Source organism: Harmonia axyridis, chromosome 2 (assembly GCF_914767665.1).
Source record: "Harmonia axyridis chromosome 2, icHarAxyr1.1, whole genome shotgun sequence".
In the NCBI taxonomy this organism is placed as follows: Eukaryota; Metazoa; Arthropoda; class Insecta; order Coleoptera; family Coccinellidae; genus Harmonia; species Harmonia axyridis.
This window is the reverse complement of record NC_059502.1, coordinates 9,716,440-9,741,758: the sequence shown is the minus strand read 5'-3', so window position 1 is coordinate 9,741,758 and position 25,319 is coordinate 9,716,440. Positions and strand designations below refer to the sequence as shown.

The window sequence follows — 25,319 nt, the reverse complement described above, 5'->3', positions numbered from 1 at the left end:
CGGCGGAAGCAAAGTTGTACATCTAATACAATTATTCCATAACTGAAATTATTGACATATTGAAAAAGAGATCAAGGAAATCATATTATTGTAGGATCCAGTCTGTTTCGGGCAAAGTGGTGCAAAGGGTGTGGCTAAGCCGGAAGAAGGGTAGTCGATATTCAGGGGAAGTCGAAGTAAGTTCCAGCGGGTAGACAGTAAGTTCCAGCCAGGCCCAGTAGACAGTTCAAGTCAAGTCTAAGGCGAGTTAAGAGCAAGTTCGGTCGGTCAACTTAAGACGTACGACGTAAAGACGGTTCGCGGACTAGATTAAGACGAGTCGCGAACGAGTTAAATACGAGACGACCCAAACTAAAATTGGGGACGAAGACGTAATATTCGAAGACGTTTCGAGTAATTAACACTCAAGTAAGACGAAATTCAGTACCGTAGTGAGAAACTTGTAATTAAGACGTAATTAAGATCTTCTCAATACTGAGTTTGTACTGTATAAGTGTGGCTTTGTAAATAGATGTAAATAATTCAAAAGACGTTCGATTAACCAAGCCTACATTATGAAGGAATTGATGATGCACTGCTTTTCTAATCAACAACTTAAGAGAGCAGTTATTAGTTGATACGACAAAAGACTTCCTATTCTGATGATATTTAATGAACCAAAAGCGCAAAGGCACTGATTAAAACTCCTTCTGTTCTTCAGGTTCTCCCTACCCATCCAATCAATTCCACCCATATCTTTTACAAACATCCCTTCCGTCCTAAAGATTTCTTCTGGGGTCAGGCATCTAATGAAAGCTATCCGTTACCCTTGTCCAGTTTATGCAAGGGCCACCAATCCATTCTATTCAAACTGACCGATTCCTGCTCGATCTGAAACAGGGGTGACCTGATTGGGACATCCGTTACTGCTATCGTGGTCAGGTATTTGGCGTAATAGTTCTGCAGACACGGCTATTAGTCCCTCCACAACCTCCATTTGTCTTCGGAATCAAGCGATATACCCGCAATTTCATTAGTCACTGTCCGTTTATTTCCTGCACTCCAGATCTACATCCTTTCTACAAGAAAGAACGGTGATTTGTGAGATACTCAGATCCTTATTGCGATGAGTTTGTTAGGAGGCGTTTCTCGATAGATTAGACTGGCGAAAACATTCCGGAAGATAAATGATATGAAGGTGTTGAATCGGAACTTTTTGAAGGTCGATTAACAATATCAATGAGTCATAAGTAAGTACATTTCCAGTATCAGAATCATGTATGTTTCAGTTTGAGAATATGAGAGGTTGTTTCTAATGAAATAAATTTATAACTAGTATAACAATTTATTTTTTGAATTTAAGAACATAAAATTAATTTATCTTAATTCATTATTGATTAATCTTCACAAGAAAAAAAGTATAGAACGCTTCAAGTATCTCGCAAAGGGGTCTCACGATTTGTATATATTTTTGATGTGCAAAGATCTTGTGTGGTGAACGATTTAATGGTGGTATTAACTTTTTTTTTATATATTTTCTTTTTCCGGAATAATAATGAACATTGTACATTGAACGATTCAGTACTTATATCTTACGGATTTCTAAAGGCGAACAATTTTTTTTGGTATCGATTTTGATTCAGTATCCTGGAATAACTTTCAAGTTAAAGTTCCCTTCGTTTCACAACCATTCATAATTTACCAATTCAATGAACTGTCATATGAACTTGTCAACAACAATTCAGAAGTATATTAGGCGTATCTAAGATGTTTTAAAACATGGTGTATGCACATTGGGCCAAATTGAGAATATTAGTTTTATTTCGTGCACTGAGAGAAGTGTTTATTTGATATTATCGAAAATGCATTATAGTTAATGAATCATTTATTGGATATATGGACAAACAAATATTTGTTTCATGGAAATAAATAATTTATTTGAAATCCCACCAATAATCATCATTTATTATTACACTTCATTTATTTACGCATAACTTATATTAATAATGCTGAAGAAATGGATAATATTTATATGTAATATGTAGGTATCCATGCTGAATAAAAATAATATTTCAATTCAGTAATGGTTAACGTATATCTTAGATAATTATTTTGGTTGTTTCTATTATCTGATTGTTAGGGTCTGAGACGAACCGTTTGCCAAACTAGGTAATTTTTTTGAGTTCATATTGAGGGTATCCGGGTTTGAACCCTAGTCACCTTGATTGCATCTGTTCATTTTAAGCACTGCAAACATCATTAATAACTCAGCAGGTACAAACGATCTAGACCCAAAATTCAGTACAGATGTGCTATGCGGCGTTCAATAAGCCCATAGTAACACAAATTTTATGTTTAAAAAGGAAATTCAAATCAAAGGAAAAGTTCATAAATAGAAATGTTCGTTAACTACCATTTGAAAATTTGTTGACAATGAATCTATGTTATTTGTGGATTTAACGTAAGTTCATATAAATTATTTATCACCGGAATATATTAAATATTATCAAATACCTTGTAAACAAATCTATATTAATGAACTTTTTTGGATGCATAATTCAACTATTAATGAATGTATCAAATATAAATCTGCTGTAATAGTGAATAGAGAACCTCCAAATAAGTGCTTTATTAATAAAAAATATGAATTTCTCTCAGTGTGGCGGCGCCGCAATTCCATACTTGTCATTTCTATCTTTTTTCCATTGATTTTGATTTACATTTGATTGATGTATCAAGTATCAAATCAACAGATGAACTCCAAGGATCAGTTTCCTATGTAAAATAAAAGTTTGTAATATGTATTTTATTTTCTTCTCGTTATAAGAAAATTGTACAGAACAAAATCTAATCATTGCATTCACCATGTTTTTAGACATCTTAGGCGTATCTAAGAAACCAAATTGAATAGGTAAAGTGCAATAAAAATCTCATCGAACAATTGATGAAATAAAGTTGGACAGATCTACTGATTCAATGGACAGATGATAACTCTACATCGAAATTGACTAGACTGAACGCACTACTTTTTAGTCGAGTTTGCGAAAACCTATCCGTTCATAAATTCTCCCCTCGTCCGAACTGAACAAACCCCCTACATACATCTTCGAGCTCAAGAAAGAGCTCTCGTCAACAAGGGAAGTTTTCCCGACTCTGCTATATTCCTCGATTGGAAAACCCAAACCCAGAATACGCCGTAAGTAAATAGTGTCGAATTTATTGGCCAATTCGGGCGTAAGACCTGTAACAAATGGCGTACCCCGAGGACGTTGCTCTCTTCGCTACGCTATTTTCCTGCTGGCAGCAGGAATCGAGCAGGAGTTTCCTGCTGGCAGCAGGAATTGGGCTGGACAAATTCTGAGGACGTATGGGATGTGTGTCGGCAGCAGGAAACATCGCTAAAAATGCGAAATGGCACGTTCTTGACCCATTTTTATACCGGTGGAAATATGAAAATGGGTTGCTTTCGAATTTCAACGCGAGATATTCTGCTGCCGGAAAAGGACACTGCAGTTACGATGAAAGAAGATGATGGGATGGGGAATACGGGAGGAATGTGCTCATTTTTGAACACAGTGGCGGTTTGTCGAAGGTAATAGGTTTGGTGGAAAAATATATTTTTTTCAAACGCATAATAACATCTTCATATTTTGACTGACAGGATCATCGGAAAGTTATACTAATATCGGCGGATAAACACAGGCTCACCATGAAAAGTGACACTTATCCTCCCTATGAAATAATGCACTATTAGCAGTGCCATTACGTAATGAAATATTTTCTAGCATCATTGCCAGATGGATTTCTTTCAATTATAAAAACCATAATTCTATATTCAATAATGAAGGTTATGATCGAATTTTTTTCACAATTTTCTTTTTCGAATCATCCTACGATGATATTTTTTGAATTCGAGAACTTTTTGTATTGATAATTCGAAAACTATTTGTTACAATGAAGCAGTTGAAAAAAGAGTTGAATAAATTGAAAACTTAATCGTCAACTTAATATCAGAGAAAAAAATTAAGAAGTTATCAACAAAACATCGTCAAAACATGAATCAGCAGATTCCTTAGATAACTTCATTAATAAATCCATGATATTAAACCCGTATAAAATATGCAACGTGTTTCACTTCAAAATCAACAATAAATTGTTATCCTTCAGTAGGATGCGTTTAAATATTCAGGACGTTCGAAGGCCTTTTAGCTTATCCTAGTAATATTTAATCAAGCTCTAGCAGTATCGCATGATATATTCCGATTTGCCAGTAGATCTAGAATGGAAAATTTACTTTCTAAATAAATTATTCAAATTCACTCACCTGCGCTGCCAAACGACACTCGACAACTCTAATGTTGAAATCATTGGAGGCTGCCTTATTTTTCTCAACCAAACTATGTGCGATCACAAATACTGCATTGGAGGGTAATATAACATCGGTACATTGTAGAGGATTGAACTGGATATATTTGGCTATCCCTGAAAAATTAAAGTGAATTAATAACTAGAATTTTACACATCATATTATGGAATTTGGTGGGATAACCACAATAGTGTAATAATTGTAGAGTGCACGTAGTGAGAGCAAGGAATCGTATGTAGTGACTCTGTCTACCCGCAGATGGCGCTATGGCTCTGCGCGCCACACTACTTCGGCCCCGGCGGATTTAGAGGGATCGCCGCGTTGCAACAGAGTCACTTCTCCACGATGGTGTGTGAAGGTGTGTCTTAGGGAGAGATCCTAACTGATGAGTCTACCAGCTCTCGGGTCGAAACCCAAAACCCCTGGGAGTGGGCGCACCCCGAGAACAACTCCCAAAATTATCCTACGATTAAAAAAAAATCTACTTCTCAAAAACCATTCGTCATATTTTGCTGGCATTTTGTGTCATTATGTAGGGCATCGATAAAATGGAAATTATATGATTTGAAGGACTACCGTACATAGATTATTCATTTGTAGGGAGGCTAATAAATGTTCTCCTCTGCAACGGCCACCACTGTATTCTAGGTTGTCATCACGACAGTCCAATAAAGGGGCGCACGTGTTTTCACCTGCTGGCAATTCTCCCCAATTTACCCCTGTGGAAGGGCAGAGAAGCCGCTTTATTTTAATTTCAGATTCCCGGACTTCGCCCAGAATTCATTTCCGGTATTGAACCAGATTTCTAGATATGAGGGGATATAATTCCGAACCTCATAATTCAAACAATTTCTTCGTTCGATCAAATTATTCATTGGGAGAAAATCATTCGAGATATTAAACAATCAAGATTCTATCAAGAAAAAACAAGTTTTGCAATATTTTAACCATCGAAACCAATATATTGGATTTTCATAGAAGATTATAAAACAAGCCGTATTTAAAAGGTTACTAAGTAACAAAAATAACCTAACCGAAACATCAACTCCCAAATATCATTCTCTTCAATAATATCTTCTGGATTACTTTGGTAAAGTTCTTCTGATCTTGCTTGACAGACTCTTGGCCAGTTTCCATATGATGTCATATCGCCACAATTGGCCCAGGTTTTCAAACCCTTAAGTTGAAAATAATATTTAGGCAATCAAATCAAATTCTGATGTCTATTCTGTCAGATGTAATTTGCTAGGTGAATAGTTTTTTTATCACAACATCAATACTACTATGTTATTCTCTGTGTTAAAATTTCATTATTCCATATTTTCGACGTTTAGTATACTAGCAAGGAGCATTATCAACTATGATGACCATGATCATTGCATCAAATTATAAGCCCACGAAAGTGAACTTAGGCATGTTCTGTCTGAAGTTAAGGAAAACTAGTAATAATTTTGATGAAATTTATCAGAAAATGTGCAAATTTTATTGGTCAATCTCACCTAGTGCTTTTCGTATTCCACTAAAAATCTTTTTTTTCTGTGGTATTATAGTCCTTAGGATGCGAAATCATTTTCTTCAGAACTTGACGTATCATTAGCGACTTTGAGAGTAACAGGAGGAAAAGATTTTATTGCAAAATATTCATCTTCAGTTTTTTAACATAAGTCACAGAATTTGCGGATTATCATCGTCGAAACTATTGAAAACCTCTTTCCGGATGAGTCTATTAGGGTATCAGAAGTTTCTGCAATATCTTTTGCCCTAGGGTCAAATGTGTCTGGTCTGACAGAGATGAGGGCTTGACACAGACGAGTTCTTCCTGCTATGATGAGAGGACATTTGGCTGCAAGTGTAAAAGATCTTATGTCGGAGGAGAGGTCCAATAATTGATCTTTGGACACCGCATACTCTAGGGTTATGCCGTCTTTTCCTATTTGACATTGGTAGAAGAACTTAACTGTCCTTTCGGCAAAGAGATAGTGGGGAGACTCAGCTGCGATGAATATAAGCTGCTCATCTCTTATTAATGCCTTCCTTGCGGAATAAGCAATCGGATAAGTCTTATTCCAAAGGTCTGTCTCTAGAAACTTTATATGCTCCCACTGATGTTCATGTTCTTCATCTTGCCTTGTACCTCTTGGGGAATATACAGTTCTTGATTTTATAGTACCAGCAGCAGTGGATCCTGGGGTCAACGTTTGGGATTCATTAGAGGGTGCCATTTTTGAGAGGAATGCCTACAATGAGATCAAATATTAGTTATTATAAAAAAAAAAACAAGGATTACTGAATTCTTTGATAAACATAAAATACTATCAGATAGACAATTCGGGTTCAGGACTGGAGTTAGTACCAGTGATGCCATCTTCGAAGTCACAAAAACTGTATACGAGTCTATCGATAGAAACAAGAAGGTAATCGCAATGTTTGTAGACTTGGAAAAGGCATTCGATACGGTCTCTCACGACATTTTACTTGAGAAACTTGAGCAGTACGGTGTTAGAGGTATAGCTGCTGACCTAATCAGAACATATTTGAAAGATCGAACTCAGATAGTAAAAGTCAATAATGTGAAGAGTAATGCAAAGATAATCAACTACGGTGTTCCTCAGGGTACAGTCCTGGGACCCTTGTTATTCAATATATATATTAATGAAATACTAACGTTAAAATTTGATTCGGATACCAAAGTTGTGGCCTATGCAGATGATACCTCATATATATTCGTGGATGATACGTGGGAATCAGTCACTAAAAAAGCTGAGGAGGGGTTGGCAGTTATTTGTAGGGAAATGGAAAATATTTTGTTAACTTTAAATATTCAGAAAACGAAATTTATCACTTTTACGTTGACGGAGTCTACTTATCCAAATAAAAAAACCATTAAAATACATAAGAAAAAGAACTGTGACCATAATTGCGATTGTCGGAATTTTATCGAAGAAGCCAGTAAGATAAAATACTTGGGCGTGTACATAGACCGATTGCTACGATGGGATGAGCATATTAAACATATAGTAAAATTACTTAGGTGTACATTACCAAAATTCAAACTGTTAGTCAATATATTATCACAACGAACAATATTTACAATTTATTTTGCGTTAGCGCAGTCAATTTTGGAATATGGTATAGTTGGTTGGGGGGCAGCTTATAGAACTCATCTCGAAAGTTTGGAAACCACTCAGAAATTCATTCTGAGGATAATAATGAAAAAAGATCGTTTATACCCCTCTCACTCTCTATTCAATGAAGCTAAAGTGTACACAATTGGACAATTATTCCACAAAAATGCTCTGTTGATGATATATAAACACCGTGTAGATTATGTAAGGTATGAGCATACTTATAGCACAAGAAGTCAATCCCAAAATCAAATAAAAACGCCGAAAATACAGAAAACAATTTCTCAAAAACATGCCTCACACGTAGGTATACGATTATACAACGCCTTACCTCAGGAGATAAAGCGTGTAAGTGACCTCAGACATTTTGTCAGAAAAATAAAAAACACAATTCTTAATTCTTGAGTTGTACTGTGCTGCATTCATCTCTGTCGATAGGGGGAGGAACAAAAATAGGGGGGAATCAATAAAATGGGGAGAAAATAATAAAAAAAGGAAATAATAAATAGGAGAATATGTGTGTATAATTATGAGCTAGTGAAATGAAAATATATATATATGTATATTCATGTATATTTGTTGATTTTGAAACTGTTTAGATGTAATGATTGTTACTGTCAGGCACAAACCATTGGTTTAATTGACAGTATTTCTTGAAAATTATTGTTACTGAATTTGGTAAAATAAATAACATTGATTGATTGATTGATTTTCTCGGTAGAATCCTTCGTCGGTGTTCAATTAAATGTTCCTTAACGGCTCTTGAAAATTATAAATATTCAAATATTTTTCAAATAAAAAGGAAAAATCAGTTACACAATGTACTAAAACCGAGTACAAATGCTCATTTTATGAATCCACTTATGGATCGGACTGGTCTGTGCGAATCATTAGATATATAATAAAGAAGTGACAGCTACAACCAATGAAAGTAACCAAATCGACATGCAGTGGAACGTGGACTATATTAGCCAATAGGAAAAACCTAATCTACTAATTCTGGTTTCAGAGACGATTCTCTATAAAAACAGGGTTTATTTAAAAGTACTGTTAGGCAATAAATACCCTGGCTTCTAATGAATTGCTTACAACCTTTGCATAGTCGAAACGTTCTGGCTTCCTCCAAGTGACCTTGAATATACTATATCAAATTTGAGTCAGTCTCCTCTTTCCAAAATAGCAATTATCAACGATGTTATCTGATATAACAAAATCTTCAGATATGTCTAAGTGACTGAACTTTTTGAAAGAAGACGATTAACAAGTTTTAGAAAAATAGGACCGAAATATTAGACCAAAATAAGACTACTTGGAGTAAAAATCTTCCCTAAAGCTAAACTGTTCTGAAGGAAGAACAGATGCTCTACAATCTCCAATTCCACTCGACTCGAAATGAGATTCTACACGTCGAGCAAGATGAATGAACCGCAGGCAGCGTCGCTTCAGATTTCTGTACCCGTATCTCGTTAATTATTGTCACTGTCGCATAACAAACTTCCCGTATTTTTTTCGCCAGAGGAGTCGGCCAAGCAGAGAGATCAGAAGAAGGAATCTAAGCGAATTTGTTGCGGTATGTCTTCAAGAAGAAATATAGGGATGAAAATGATATTAGCTTTTACATTCATTCTTGGGAAATAACTTCGACTGGAGAGAAGCTGGGAGGAAATTCCTTTTGGGGCAGTTTTTGACAGGACAGGAATAGTGTCAGATGCAAACGGGATAATTTTTTTTCTCGTTTTCTTTACATTTCACTTCCTTATAAGCGTTATATTTGGATTCTAATGAGAAAGCTAGGGTTAATTTTCCGCATGAAAATTTTAAATATCTACAATCATAATTTTGTCAGACAGGTGTAAAATACTACCACAATCCTGAAATGTAATTTCGGAAATAAGGCAAGTCTAATGCAAAAGGAATAGAGCAGTGGAGTGTTGGTGACCTAGAAGATTTATACAGAGGCGTACCATTTTTAGTCCAAATTTCATATTTTGCAATAGCTCGCTTTCGGTGAAGAACCCAGAGTACAAGAACTAGAGGGATATTGTGTACAGAAATATCGTTGAAATTAAATTCGTGTTAAGAAGGGTCCACCGAAACTCACGTTGGGCATGAAATAGTTGCGTTGGGTACGTTTTAATTCCCATTACCGAAGTTCCCACTTTCGAAATGGAAATTTATCCCCTCCGATGGAGACTAAAGGCTCTGAGAAAGATTTCGGAGATTCGATTCCGAATGAAGATATAAGGAACCCGACCCCAAGTTCTGACTTTACTAAGAGGGCAGGGACGTATTCTTGCTTCAAGATAATATTGCCCCCAAGTCTATCTCATATAGACGATATTCACTTTTTGGATGTTCTGACTTTACTAAGAAGGCAGGGACGTGTTCTTGCTTCAAGATAATATTGTCCCCAAGTCTATCTCATATAGACGATATTCACTTTTTGGATGTTCTGACTTTACTAAGAAGGCAGGGACGTGTTCTTGCTTCAAGATAATATTGTCCCCAAGTCTATCTCATATAGACGATATTCACTTTTTGGATGTTCTGACTTTACTAAGAAGGCAGGGACGTATTCTTACTTCAAGATAATATTGCCCCCAAGTCTATCTCATATAGACGATATTCACTTTTTGGATGATGAAATATTTTACTCTCCCATCCAATTTTCACTGTGAAAATGTATTTCAGGTCATTTGGAACAACTAAACAGAGTAAGGCATTAGATTCAGTATCGTCCATTGTTGTAGTAAACTATGGATCAATAAAGTTGCTTTATTTGAGGGCCATCGAATATATAGGCTTTCAGTTTTTCCCTGCTAATTCCAGAAATTTCACCCAACATGTACTCAGAACAATTTACTTCTTGATCTTAAGCTTTCACAATTTGCTTCATCCATTCCAATATATATGCAAAAAAGTAACTAAAATTCCGTTGATTAAATTTTACTTTCCTTGTATCAATATATTTCTTGAAGACCAATTTTTGCAAATTCAGTGTTTACTGTCAGGTCTTCTGTCCCAAAGACTACGTATTGAACTGTCCTTCGCTGAAGAAAACTAGGTTTTTTTGATTCAGGAATAATTCACAGTATATATTTGGCTGATTAGATTCTAATCATGAGCAGGAGATTTCTGTTTTTCCCATTCACGATATATTTGTTTCTTCATTTTTGTTTAGTATCAGAACTACCATGAATTGATCTGTATCTCAAAAAAAAAGAGGAGATAAAAAATCTTGTGGCGGTTTTGAAAACATCACATTGAAAACATTCAAAATCACTTGAATTTCTGACATAAACTTTATTTTCATTTCGTTGCCTGTGTAATTTCTGGAGTTTACAGAGAGGCCGGTACAGCTCTGGTCGAGTATAGTCGTCGTTTTCTATATATGTCAATTTATCCTTTTAGAGCCCTTCCGCGAAGTGTAATGTTCCCGAGAATCATATTTATTATGGATGTCCGATCGAGAGAGCCTGATGTACGAAATGGACTTTGGAGAAAACAAACGAGGATATCGACAAAAACCATTAATCATTGAGGTGTCCTTGCTGTTTCCCTTATTTCCTGTTCGAAAATTCCTTTCGAATTGACTTGTCACAGTCTAATGAAAAATTCAGTTTTTCTGGAGCGTAGATTCGACGGAAACTCTAAAAATTTTATAGGCAACGGTAAGTTATTTTCGTGTGTCTGAAATATATTTCAATAGGTCCAGTGCTGTTTTCTCCCTTCCATCATTAAAAATCAGCTGCCAGAGTACCAACGCTATTATACAATTTTATAGTATAATTGAAGATTAGGACTATGAAATCTTCACTAATAATTAATAGATATTGTTTTGAATCGAGAAGAGTAGAATTAGTGCGAAAACGATCAATGACTGCACGAACTGCTTGCTCACTAGGCCGATTATGTTGACCGTTAAATTAATGAAGGCTCTATGAACTTCACGAACAGATTTATATTTCATCAAAGTTAATTTCCACAAATTGAAAGCGTTGTTCTGGAATTAAATGATTCATGATGAAATGCCCAACCTTACTGAACAGAAATATGACAGTTCGACATTTTCATCTGTCAAACCGTAATAACAATCATCGAAACTTCTTATGCAGCTGAAAAAACATCAGCACCATAGAAAATTCACCATAGAGAATAAAAAAATAATGATGAAAAGAAACACACAATATTCCGTTAATACAGATTTGCTCGAGTTGGGATTGCGCCTTTGGAGACCACAGAGTAGTATATATATGTGATCACTAAAGACACAATTGACGAATGAATGACAATCGCTCAGAAGCTCCTGACTTCAAGTCAATGCTCATTTTTTCCAGAAAACACTATCACCATCTAGCAGACTTTATTTCATAATTTACTCGTCGAAATCGTACGAAACGGATTTCGCAAGCTACAATCCCACTCTGTTTTCACCCCCAAGTCGCCAAGTCCACAAAGGCGAAGCCATAAATCAGGAGTAGTGTTTCCTCAGAGGATCAACTCTCAAAATGGGATATCCCTTCAAGGCTACTGTGTCAAAGCCTAAGTCCTGAATATATCTCGAATTTATCCTTGGGATGCAAAAGCCAAACTGGAAGTCTAACTCAATTGGATGGCGACTCCAACTGCATGTTAACGAAACGCCATAGGAATGGAAAGTGTCCTCTTTTTCTTCCTGTCTCGCCCTCCAACAAATGGGGAGGATATTCGTATATGAATTATAATCACATCGAGTGAAAGGACGTTGTTGTGAACACGTAGTTTTCTCATCATTCCTGAGAACAGTTAGTGGCGTTTGCAAATGCCACCAATCGACACAGAAAAATTCCAATTATTTCATCATCCAGAAAAACCTTGAAACTTAAGGGTAGGTTCGGATCTCGAGTGCCACGGTTGAGTTTGTTAATTGGCAAAATTCGATTGGTCCTTCCGTAAATATGGCTCTTCGATATTTTGAAACTACAGTTTTGATCGATAGTAGACTCCTTCAAATTATAATCTTGGTAAAGTGAGAATATTGTTCCTTTCAAAAGTTCCTCTGCGATATAATCGAAATTTCATATTGAATATGTTCCTAATAGCGACCTTTTCTGTGATGAAAATTGTTCGGCTCCAAAAACTTTTTCAATATGCTACTAAAGATTGAAAGTTGTAATATACTGTCTTAATCACAGTTATGCTGACTTCTACTGAGTTCAATCTGGATATGAGTTGACTAAAATGTGATCTCCAGTTGAGATTCTTATCAATTATGAATCCTAAATACTTTTTATTTGAGTGTATTTCTATTTATTTATCTTTGATGTTTATATTATTTGGGAAGATTATGTTCGATCTTGTGCTGGAGAAATAAATTGTATTGTTTTTTTCTGTATTAAACTAAGATCATTCCTATTACACCAGACTGGCAAAAGTTCCATTGATTCTTCAAGGTGACTCTTTCATCATTTTTGGAAGATATGAGAGTATTGGTGTGATCTGTATACAAATAGGTGTCACTATCTACTTTTTTTTACTACTTATCTACCTTCAGTAATGTCTTTGTCAGTAACTCAACTGGTAAGGAAACTTCCGGTGCCATTAAATCCTCTTCCTCAATCATGATTGGTTTATCACTCTGGATAATATCCGGCAGGTCATCTATGTATACTATAAAAATAATAGGTCCCGGAATAGAGCCCTGTAGGTTTTCTCTAATAATACCTTTTTTCGGAGATTCTTTCTCTATTTTTACATGAAATAACAACTTGTTTAGTCCGGTAACTTTTAAGTTGTTCAAGCGGTAATCCTCTAAATCCACATAGCATATTGTGGTATCGAAGAGAAATCAACAAAGAGAGCGGCTGGTTCCACTTCATCGTCGATTGTAGGAACGATCTCAGTTTTCTCAGTATTTTTTTCTCTATTGAATCCATATTTCCTATCAGTCAGTTCCTTGGATTTCCAAGTAAAATCCGAAAGAATAATAATTTCAAGCATGTAAAGTGTAAAACTTCCAAACAGAACAGCTCAGACTTTGCAGGAAATAGCTTTTTTAGTTTCAGAACTGACAACGTATTTTTACAAAATTTTTTTTTACGTCAACAACCTTTTTTCAACAAAAATATAAACAATGACTCTGAACAGAACTAATGGTTTCTATGAGACAAAAAATGAGGCAATAGAGTAATACAGTTTCTACATAAAGTTTTACTACGTTGATTCACGTAGAAATTTCGAAAATAAAAATCCCCAAGCAGAATATGGAAAAAAAAACAAATATTTCAGTTGAAACATACCCGACCCATTTGAAATTTCACAGTAGGGCAACACGTAATCTTTATCATATTTCTACGTTTATCATCTGCACAGATCCCAATTTATTAGCCGGCAAAACGTATTTTGAACGGAATAACAGCAAAACGAGGGGGTAGAAAGTTATATGTTATTCCCGAAGGAATTTATGTAGGCCTTTATCCGAAGTTATGAATAGACTCGGCGAACTGGGACTCAACGAACGGAAACTTCTCGGAACTTACGATTCCAGTTAAAATTTCATGTTTTGATGCCGCAGCCTTAATAAGATATGGCGCGAGTCTCTAGCGGCTTGTCGGATGAAGCTACTCAACAAACGCCTCATTTTAATATGATCTAACAGTCTCAAACAAACTGGAAAATTGTATTGCAGAAGTGGAAACGATCAAAACATTTTTTTTCTGAAATTCTATTGCCGACTCTCTCGCAGAAAATTCATTTTGCTTATTGGCGAAGCCATTTAACCAGAGATGAGCTTTCCATCGTTGAATATGATGCTCATGGCGTTTTTTGTATATGATGCTGATTTGAGTAAATTTTTTTCCACTCATTCTTGGAAGAGTTTGAGATAAAACTGGCGACTTTTGAAGGCACCATCCTCCTCGAATTTTGATGACCTTACGAGTCGATTCAGTCCATTTCGGCATCGTTTTCTATGTCGCTCACATAAAATTTCAGTGTCATTAATGTATACGAGTATATCTCTGTCTTTTTCTTCTTCTTCAGCCCTCTTTCATCCAGTGTCGGACATATGCCTCTTTCAGTTTTTTCCATGCTTCTCTGTCTTTTGCTGTTCTCATCCATTGCTTGCCGGCCTCACCGACTATGTCGTCTATCCATCTTCTCGGTCTTCCTATGCTTTTTTCGCCTTTCGAGGTCTCCAAAACGTTACTTTGTAAGACCATCTCTTCGAACTCTGCCTTGTGAAATATGCCACCCACTGCCCTTAAGTTTCGCTATTCTACTCATGATGTCAGTTACTCTGGTCTTTTTTCGTATTTCGGTGTTCGGAATTCTGTCCCTCAAACTTATACCCAGCATAATCCTTTACATGGACCTTTGACTTACTGTCAGTTGTTCTGCCACTTTTTTCGTTATTGACATAGTTTCTAGACCATATGTTGCCACTGGTAATATACAGCTGTCGTAGGTTTTGCGTTTTAAGTATAGAGGAATATTTTTGTCCTTAAAGATGAAACTCAGTTTGCCGAAGGCTGCCCAAGCTATGCGTATTCTTCTCCCAATTTCCAATATTTGATTTTCTTCTCCATTTTTAATCATATGCCCCAAATATACATTGTTCCACCTTCTCTATGCCTATGTTATCTATAGTAACCATTGATTTTTATCATTGCCAAAATGTTATTCTGTTATTTTTACTGAAATTATTCATTTTGTCTAAGAGAATAATTTTGTTTTTATTCATTTGCAATTCCTATTCAATTCCAGAAAAAATGGAGGAGACAGATGGTCATTCATTTCAAGCGCGGAGAAAAAAGTTTATGTTAACTGTAACCCAGAGACGAACCTTGGAAAGACGAAATGATATTGTCGAATCGGAATAGCAAGATAACGAAAACATCTATCAAATTTCTCCCTGCTCGAAATTGAGGATTGTTTATGTATACGTATATCCCTTTCCGCGGCGTAAACAAGACTGAAAACTTTTTTCGACAGACGTATTGACATACGGTCAATAAACAGTATTGGGTAACGCATACCGCAGCATAACCCAATAGTTCCGCCGAATATGGGTTCTTTGAAGTTGAAGGAGTGTATTTTCCTCAACCTAACAAATTGAGCCATATCGATTTACCGAAGGATGGCGGAAATACAAGTAATATTTGCAACTCTGAAACTCATGCAAATATTAACCTCGTCTCTAAAATATATTGGATACTGATGACAAACACCAGAATTCAATATCATTAATTGAAAATTGCATAAAAGGTATTACGATAATTGACTAAGTTATTTTCCCTGTTCAATATCTACTAGGTACGCTACTACTAACGGGTGTTTTTTTTCGAGGTATATAACTTTAAGTTGGCATTACTATTCAAGATGGAGACCGATTTAACAGCTGTTAAGTGATTTATTCTCAGTTTAGTTTGGCAATTTATCATGAATAGACTCACGCCTGAACAACGCTTGCAAATAGTGCAATTTCATTTCGAAAATAATGGTTCTGCGCGGAATACGAATCGCGCACTACGTCCAACCACTTCTGTTTGAATGGCTACGTCAACAAAAAAAACTGCCACATTTGGAGTGAAGCTAATCCTCAAGTGTATGTCAACACCGTTACATCCATAAAAACTGACTGTTTGGTGTGCTTTATAGGCTGGTGGAATCATTGGTCCGTACTTCTTCAAAAACGATGATGGCCAAAACGTTAAAGTCAATGGTGATCGGTATAGAGCCATGATTACTAATTTTTTCATTCCTGAATTGAACAACCATGATGTCCAGGAGCTGTGGTTCCAACAAGACGGCGCAACATGTCACACAGCTCGTGCCACAATCGATTTATTGAGAGACACGTTTGGTGACCGCCTAATTTCACGTTTTGGACCTGTGAATTGGCCTCCAAGATCTTGTGATTTAACACCGCTAGACTACTTTCTGTGGGGCTATGTAAAGTCATTGGTCTATGAGGATAAGCAACAAACCCTTGACCATTTGGAAGACAACATTCGCCGTGTTATTGGAAAATTGGACGTCCAGATTGGACTACATCCGAGCCAGCCGTGGCGGTCATATGCCAGAAATCATATTTAAAATATAATGCCACAAGATTATCTTGCGGATAAAAAAATTCATGTCATCGTTGTTTTATTGCCATTTAAAGTTCTATAGCTCTAAAAAAACACCCTTTACATCTAACATTTCAAAGGACCTTCGAAGAAATGTGCTGAAGACATTAAAAAAAAATCAGAAGGGTTATTTGATGCGGTTTTTGAGCGCTAGTTCTTAGAACCGATGACTTCCATCAATGTCTGTGTTTTTCGAATTTACGGCTCAACATTAGAAAAAAATACATCATGTATTTTTCAACATTTTGCTGAAAGCTCTTAAAATACTTCTCTGGCTAATGTCAACGAACTATTCTTCGGATTAGCAATCAATCAATCGCCACAAAACCCGGTCTGGACCAATTTTTCCATTAACATCATCGGTCACGTCTCTGGGTTTCACTCTTCTGGACGCCGAATGTCTATAAAACATTATCGGAAACCACTCCGAATAAAAGTATTGGTCTTCGTTCATTCCCATGGCATTTGAATTTTATGTACCTCCACTCGTACTTGTTATCGCAAAGACGTAGATCCATCCTCAGCATCCTAAATGTAAAACGTATTATGCCGTAAAATCAACTTCTCGGGTCCATCTTGGCGTGGTAAACAAATCAGTAACCGAATTTTCCGGGTTCATTTCCATTCTTCAGGTTCACCCTTCTTTGCAAGGAACAGGGGGATTTTAAAAGTAGGTTCAAAGGAGCGTTGAAATATTGTACATCGATAGAACTAGTTTTCAAATTTCAATATTGATAGACACAGCTTTGTAATAAGATTGATTGATCTAGGGATGGGGCAAGTGGGGATTCTTGCCTCGAACGGCAGATTTAGGAGGCAGCGAATTTTGGGGTCGAGAAATTCAAGCTTGAAGGTTATACACTTCGAGGCTGGTACCAAATGCTCTCTATAGTTAGGCCGCTTTCAAAATGCCTTGCAGATCGAAAGATGTGTCGAAATGAACCTAGTAAGGAACTATCAGTAATATGATATAGCGATAACCTCTGACAGTTAGGCTGCAATCAAAGCATTGAGCTCACATATCATCAATTCTAACATGATATTGGTGTACCGAAGAGACTGTTTAGTCTGGATTCCAGGTTACTCAGATATAAAAGGGAATGGAGAGTCAACAAGCTTGTCAGAGAAGGAACACTTTTCATTGGCCCAGCTCATTTCTTTTGTATAGGGAAATGTACAATGTACCTACAGGAAAGAGTTTCAGGAGAAGGAAAAAACCGAAAGAGAAACACTCTGGCGGAATCTTCCTGGTTTGGATCATTCCAAAAAGTTTCTTCGAAACTTTGATACTAAGGGACCTGAGAAGTATCTAGATATTAAAATGTGTTATACATCCTCACTGGATTCCTTGCAGGGCATTGCTGCCTCAAATAGCACGAGTGGAACAGAATACGAAGTCCAGATTCTGCGGGGAGGAGGACGGTGACGGAATGCCTCACCATCGCTAGCCAACGCAAAAATGCTTTGGACGAGAAACTTGTAGAAGTGAGGAATTAACTTTCGATTGAATTTCACCACGGTTTTTCATTCGATGCACTTTAGGGCTTATGTAACATGTGCAATGCAAAGTTTGAAATAATTTTCTTATTAAATACTTTTACTGATTGTTGAATAAGCAGATCACACAAGGTATAATCTAGTAAAATGAGGTAACGACGTGAATAAACTAAATTATAGATATCCCAAATTCTGTATGAATATAGTAACAGTTGTGCCAACTCAGCACAATTCCGTAGACAAAGAAATTGGGTACAATGTTGTCCGATGTAATTTATTCGATTGAGCCATCATATTAACGAACACAATTTCGAACTAAGTTGTCTGAGGTATTTTATACGACGAATCAAAAATTCAAATCTCAGTATTTCCGAGCCACTCGGTTTGAATACGGGGATATCGATATTTCGCCCGCGTAGAAAAGGAGAATAACCGCTTTTCGCTTCAGTTGACATTCTGATATCAAGGGACTTTGCCATGTATTCTGATGTGTCGCATACGTTTTGGGATTTATCTTGGTGAATACTGAATACACCTCCAATTTTCTGATGCTTAGTTGCAAAGGGGCTTTGAAGTAGGCTATTGGAGATTCAAATTTGTGTCGTATTTGTGAGAAGGTAGGAACTACATGTCATGACAACCATATTTGGAGTCTATCATTTGCATCATCCATGTTTATGATTTATACTTTGGTAATTAATATTGGTGGAACATACCGCTCAAAAATTCAACTGTTTATCACCAGAATAATAAACTCCATTCTGTATTTTCCTTCATATTAATGAAAATTGGAAGGAAAAAACCAGTTGAATGTGGTAGATCAGATAGATGTCTACTTACCTTTTTGGGCCAAGAATGCTATGGCTTGGTCCATTCCACCTCCTTGAGTTCCAATAAGATTTTCTGCTGCTGCACATAGGTTGGCCATATTTTCTTTACTTGGAGCTGTCTATAGATAAAAAAAATTACAACTTCAACATCAAAAATTACATGGCGAAGGTGATATTAAAATGCAAGAAAAGCACACAAAAACCTTAGGAACGATAGTTGATTTTTCGAGAGCTGAATGGCAAATTTTGCTTAAATTCGTTGGGGAAAATACTTTTTTCCTACAACTGCTATGAAAAGTAGCGTATTCTTCATAGCTTACTCAATTCCAAAACTATGTATTGCTCATACTGTGGGAAATATTATTCCCCACGGCACTTTGCCCACACCTCGCTTGGTAGACCAATGAAATTGGGCATTTGAGTCGTTTCTATAGAAACGCAATAAATTAGCACATACTGTCAACGAAGGCCATTTTGATTTGAATCAAGTCCATTACTTGAATTATTGAAATTTGTGCAGTTGTAGGAAAAGTATAGTGTGCAACATGTGGAGAAAGTCCTTTTCTACTCTAGTGTTTGCGGCACTCGCCTTTCAGGCTCGTGCCACAAACTTCCACACTCACGAGAAAAGTTGGACTTTCCCCACTTGTTGCACAATATACTATTGTCGATACAAGAAGATGCCATCAGATGTTCAATTGGTAGTATTAGTTCATTCAACTTAACCTTTTCTCATGAAACTAGAAATTTCTTAAACAATACTTTGATATGTCGATCAAGCAAGTAACTGCTGTTCTGTCAAGGCATCTTAAGGATGCGTCATCAACTTTCGAAAGTTGGAAAATATCAAAAAAAAAAGGTTTCGAACCCACAACATAAGGCAACAATTTTAGAATCTTGTTATTTAAGTAATTTTTGGGGGGTGAAAAACAAACGTCAACCTATTTTTATTGTTGAGAAGAAAGACTCTCCACAAAGCTGAAATTTCAAGGGAATATTCTTTTGATAGTTCGTAATGAGTGAAGCATTGAAGTGAAGTCAAGAGTCTTTTAATTACGCCCTTAAAAAAAATTTATATGTTAGATGTGATTCAGTAATCACATTCATAAATGAATGAGTTTACATCATTGCTTTTCTCATTTTAAACTATCAAAAATATATTCCCTTAAAATTTCAACTTTGTGTTCAAAAGCTCCTGTTTTATCTTCTTTAACCTCAATTCGACTCTCATTCCATATCTATCATTTTCAGCTTCTTCTCGTCGGGGTCATAGTTATAACGACAAATAATAAACAGAAACAACAACCGGAAAACCCTAATGGACCAACCACCTCCATTTATGTCTACTGAAAGGACAGATTTGCTACCATTCAGCCATAAAGCTAAGAGCGATAACTCAGTCTAGTCACTTTAATTACGTCATTCACGAGCGATCTCAGCCAACGAAAACCTCCCATTATCTCCTCCTGAGCATGAATTCGTTTAACGACTTTCTTCCTTCCCCACCACACCCCTAAAATTCAACCCCGGTCATAAAAACTTAGCGATTGATAAGAATCGGATGAAACTCCGTTCGATCTGATCTCAATTCGCCAATGGCGTCTGCAAAAATACAGTATTCGCATCGATACGTCTTGTTAGTTTAGATTTCTCAAGTAATAAGCATATAAAGTGTAGTAAAAAAAAAACATTATTTTTGCATGAAAAACTAGGTCAATTATTGGCCGTTTTGTTCGATAACTTATTAACTTGTTGCAATTTGAAAGGTAGATAATATCTTTATTTGTTTCTCATTTGTAAACGTCAGTTTCCAAAAACACAATATTAATCAAGAAAGTTTATTTTATCAAGTCACTAACTTGTAAAACTGACAGTTAACTTGCAAAATTTTTACAAGTTAGTAGTATTATTAACATTAGAAAATTTTATTTTATCGTCATATATGTTGCACTTTCCATGTCGGTATGTCAAAAAAAATCTTAGGCTTTCTGTTCCAGGAGGCCGAAGATTTACATATTTTCTGTATAACATGCAAGGCTTGAAGCTGCAGCCATCATCGGTTATGGTGAATCTTCTTGTTGTTAAATTTTTTGTTTGCCGCAATGTCACAATAACGTATTTTCCCATATCTTCTACATCATTCATGTTTAAGGAGAGAATTTCGTCAGATCGACAACATCCAAAAATCCCAAATATTGTTACAATTTTCGCCAGCAACCACTGGTCATCAGGAGCATGTGAAAGAAATTGTTCAGCCTCTTCTTTACTTAATAACTTGGCCTTTTTTGGCGTATAACGATCATTTTTTCGTTTCAGAAACGCTATTACCTTTTGAAATCTGCAAATGACAGCTAAACGTCATATTTTTCAATAATTTTTTTAAGGAAAACAAACCTGCGAACAGGGGCATTTCCTTTCATTTCCAAGCAGCTTTCAGTATAGACCATTTTGCCCATAAAGTATTAGGGCTGAATCTAGCTGATAGTTGATTCAAGTAGACCAACAAAACATCTTCAGTTACCCCAATCACACTATTTTTGTTTTGCCACTTTTTGAAGTCGTCGTATTCTCGCTCGTACCTTGAAGCTGATTTTGCAGGTAATAAACTTGAAGCTACACTACTGGCTGCCTCAATAATTTCTTTTGGTACATTCATTCTCGCTTTCGCCAAAACAAATGTAAAGAAAAATAAACAGACATGTTCATGGCAACGCTTCCATAGCTTACATAGACATGTCTATGATAGCTTACGACATTTGAGACAAATTATTGAGATTTTTTTGGAATTTATCTAACCTTTTTACAAATGAGGAACAAATAAAATATAAAACAATACACGCAAGGTAACGGATTTACTGGCTCAAGGAGGTAACTGACTCGCCTGCGGCTCGTCAATTATATCCTCCATTCGCCAGTAAAAACCCTCTTACCTTGCTAGTAATGTTATATACTATTACGCCTCTCTTAAAGAAGCCCTCGTCCCTATTGGCAAAAAATTGAGACAGTCGATTTCCAAAAGCCTATGTTGAAGTGGATTTTTCACCAGCAAAATTATTCGCCATAGACAGGAACAGATGGTAACTACTTGGTATCAGGTCTGCACTATAAGGAGGATCATAATAACCTTCCAACCAAGCTCACATAGCTTCTGGCGAGTTTCAACCACGACCGTTTTTAATTGACGTTGTCGTAAGTGATCCACTTTTCATCACCAGTCACCAACTGCTTTAAAAAATGAGTGGATTTTGTTGCGATTCATCAACGATTCGCAGATGAAAATTCGGTTCATAAGGTTTTTTTGCGTTAACTCGTGTGGTACCCATACATCGGGCATCTCCTTGAAACCTGCCTTATGAAAATGGTTTCAAGACCAGAACATCAAAAATTTATGGTTTGTTAGAAGGAGCATTCGACAAAACAAAAACCCTAAAGTTGGGAGTAGAAAGCTGAAGAATATAGGTTCATAATTACCACAACTGGTTCGTTCATGAGAAACATGCAGACGGCTGCTGCGCTCACTAGGGCACTGCTGCTGGAAAGTCCAGCACAAGGAGGAATATTCCCCCAAACTGCTGCATTCATCCCTTTGTATTTCATACTTTCAGAATAATTCAGAGCGCCTTGAACACCGCACTGAAAATAGTGGTACCATGATGGGGTAGTGCAGCCACTGTAATGTAACGCAGTGTAAAAAATAAATATTAAACAATTGAAAACTTAGGAAGGTAAGAAGTTTCCAATTCCAATTCATTTCATATAGTCGAACATTCTCTTTCTTATTAATTATTTATATATTCTATTCATATCAGAAAATAACAAACTTATCATTTCATTCTTCTAAAGTCGGGCGAATATTCTCACTTGAAAATACTTCTCTGCTAAATTAACAAATTTAACTGTAGGCAAATTATCGATTAACTCAGAGTAGATTTGTGAGAGAATAATGAGACACAGTGTACCCTGAAACAGTCACTAATGAGGTTCCATAACTTAACAAATCCTACAATTGAAGGATTAAAATTTCTTGTACTTGGTGGCTAGGAGTCAAAAAAGTTTATAATTTTTTTCGCAGTTGTTCAGTGCGATATTGTGCCTATCATTCATACAATAATTTAGCAATTCATCAGATTTCATTCTCTACATTGTAGGCAGACTGTCGCATTGACTTATAATATAATACAACTAACAATAATTATGTTGACTGAGCGAGAAAAAAAATTAAAAATGTGAAGAATAAATAAAGAAATCATCAGAAGTAAAGAAAAATTAATTTTTGTTTATGTTCTTTTATGACATTGGAATTTTCTGCCAAACATAATTCAAGGAAAAGAAATATAGGTATATAATTTTTTATTGCAGGTAGAATATCAACTGACATAAAATTCAGTAGAGTTATGAGAAATGAATTTTTCTATTCCAATGAAAGATCATAAAATGTGATTTTCGTTATTCATTTACCCAATGTATCAACTTCACAAAATATTTGTGAATATGTTGCCGAAATATGTGTAACTATGTTGCCAAAGGTGAAAAGGACAAGCCAGAAGGAAACATTCATGGTTGTACAATCTTAGAAAATGATTCGACCCAATTTCGATACATCTTTTTAAAAATGCTACTAACAAAGTGAAACTTGCCTATGTCCGAAACAAATAGAAAAGAAGGAGATGGGATCTAGAAAAATCATAAATATATCTTTCACAATGAAAATATCTGTATTTATTCAACAACTGAACAACTCAATATTTATATTCTATTATGTCATGAGATATTTTGCCGGACCATGTTCTAAGAATTCAAAGAATACTCGATTTTTATTCAAGGCAAAATAAAATATACAATGTCATAAAATGGATTTTGTCAGAAATTATGAAAAGCCTCCAAGTCCAATTAAAAGACAAAAAATGATTGCATTTTTAATATTCAAAATGCAATCAAGTCTACTTCGATTATTAATAATTAAATCTCCTCAGGCGGCTCCTTCAGCGGTTTTAATTTTCAAATAGTAGTTTTTATATCAGTAAATTGAAAAATAATAATATCGGATCCTTGATTATATTCTATATTTCAAACACGTTTTCATTTTTTTACGTCGATAATTTGTCAGTTCAAATAAGTTATTTAGCAGATTATTTCATAATTGAAGAGCACCTACCTGAAAGTGCTTCCAATTTCCGCTTTTTCATAGCTCTCATCCATGTTCACCAATGTGGTTTTATCTGTACCATTTGCACAAATAGCAACAAGAACTCTTTGTTCAAGGGCCATTGGTAGGACGCCATAGCCACTATAGTCAACATGCTCTCCAATCAGATTCACTCTGAAAAAAATTTACATAATATGGAGCTCTATTTCAGTCAGTTCTTTCGTATTCAAAGTTTTATGATTTTCTTCGTATTGGTTATCCTGATGTTCACAGTTTGGAATGAGAAAGATCAGTTGGCTAAGATTTGAACAAATTATTTTGAATTTGAGTTTTGATATACATAGCGCCATCTACCGGGGAACATCGTTTTCGAGAGATTCATAACGTAGTTTTCTTCACCAGTGAACAGCGCTCTCCTACGTGGAAATTACCATTTTCGACAATGACACTTCAGTTGGAAAATGACTAGTAAACAGCTTTGTTTACCTCCTTTGTATACAAAACATTCAAATCTGCCAGTTAGGCCATTTATCGAACTACTTGAAGAAAACTAAAATTGTCTTGACAGTACGGTACGTAGATAATTGAAAATTATTTTCATGGCTTACCTGCCGGGTACACTAACAATCAAATCGGGATTTTTGTTGAACTTTTCTTTGAAAAATTGTTGTAGTTTGAGACAACGATCATCAAGTTGGTGATCCGATCTATCGACGGGTTGACAATTTATCTCCAATTCCCGTCTAATTCTAAAAATGTTCAAGTCATCAATTTTTCCCGTCATTTTATAGAAATGCTATTTTTTAAGACACGTCACAACCTTCACAATACTTTTGAGGCGTCGTATAAAAAACTTATCTTATCGTAAGTTTTTTAGTAGCTAGAATTGTGGTAGGAAATTTATGAGTCAATGAGTAAAAATAAGTTGTCAATCGGTAGGTTTCTACTTGATATTGAAATAAAGAAATCTGTAAAAGTTTCGTTTAATCTTTCGACGTCAGATGGCTCTGGCAAAAGATTTGAGTGCAACCGCGAGATGTCCCTAGCAGTACTACAAAATCTATCTAAATTTTCATCTTCTGAAATTCCTCATGAATATTCGATTAATTCTTTATTAATTTATTGTATATAAAGTTAATTTCAACCTAATCATTCTGTTGTATAGACTTATTGAATGATTTTAATGAAAATGTTGTAAAATGAGTATAGGTAATCCCAAATTCAAGTATTCCTGAGCTGTTTGAGATTGTCTTGATGTATATTGTG

General features: G+C 35.7%; 1 protein-coding gene across 1 annotated transcript in view; it reads right to left on the bottom strand.

The window, feature by feature from the left end:
* LOC123674094 (N-acetylgalactosamine kinase) overlaps nucleotides 1–24,941 on the bottom strand; it is a 42,800-nt gene extending 17,859 nt beyond the window's left edge. The window contains exons 1-5 of the mRNA XM_045608960.1: nucleotides 24,662–24,941; nucleotides 24,063–24,227; nucleotides 22,379–22,577; nucleotides 18,918–19,026; nucleotides 4,304–4,461 (exon numbers count right to left, since the gene is read on the bottom strand). Coding sequence (XP_045464916.1) covers nucleotides 4,304–4,461; nucleotides 18,918–19,026; nucleotides 22,379–22,577; nucleotides 24,063–24,227; nucleotides 24,662–24,837 — 807 coding nt within the window. The 5' untranslated portion in view covers nucleotides 24,838–24,941. The remainder of the gene's footprint in view (nucleotides 1–4,303; nucleotides 4,462–18,917; nucleotides 19,027–22,378; nucleotides 22,578–24,062; nucleotides 24,228–24,661) is intronic.
* Between the last annotated feature and the right edge of the window lie 378 nt (nucleotides 24,942–25,319).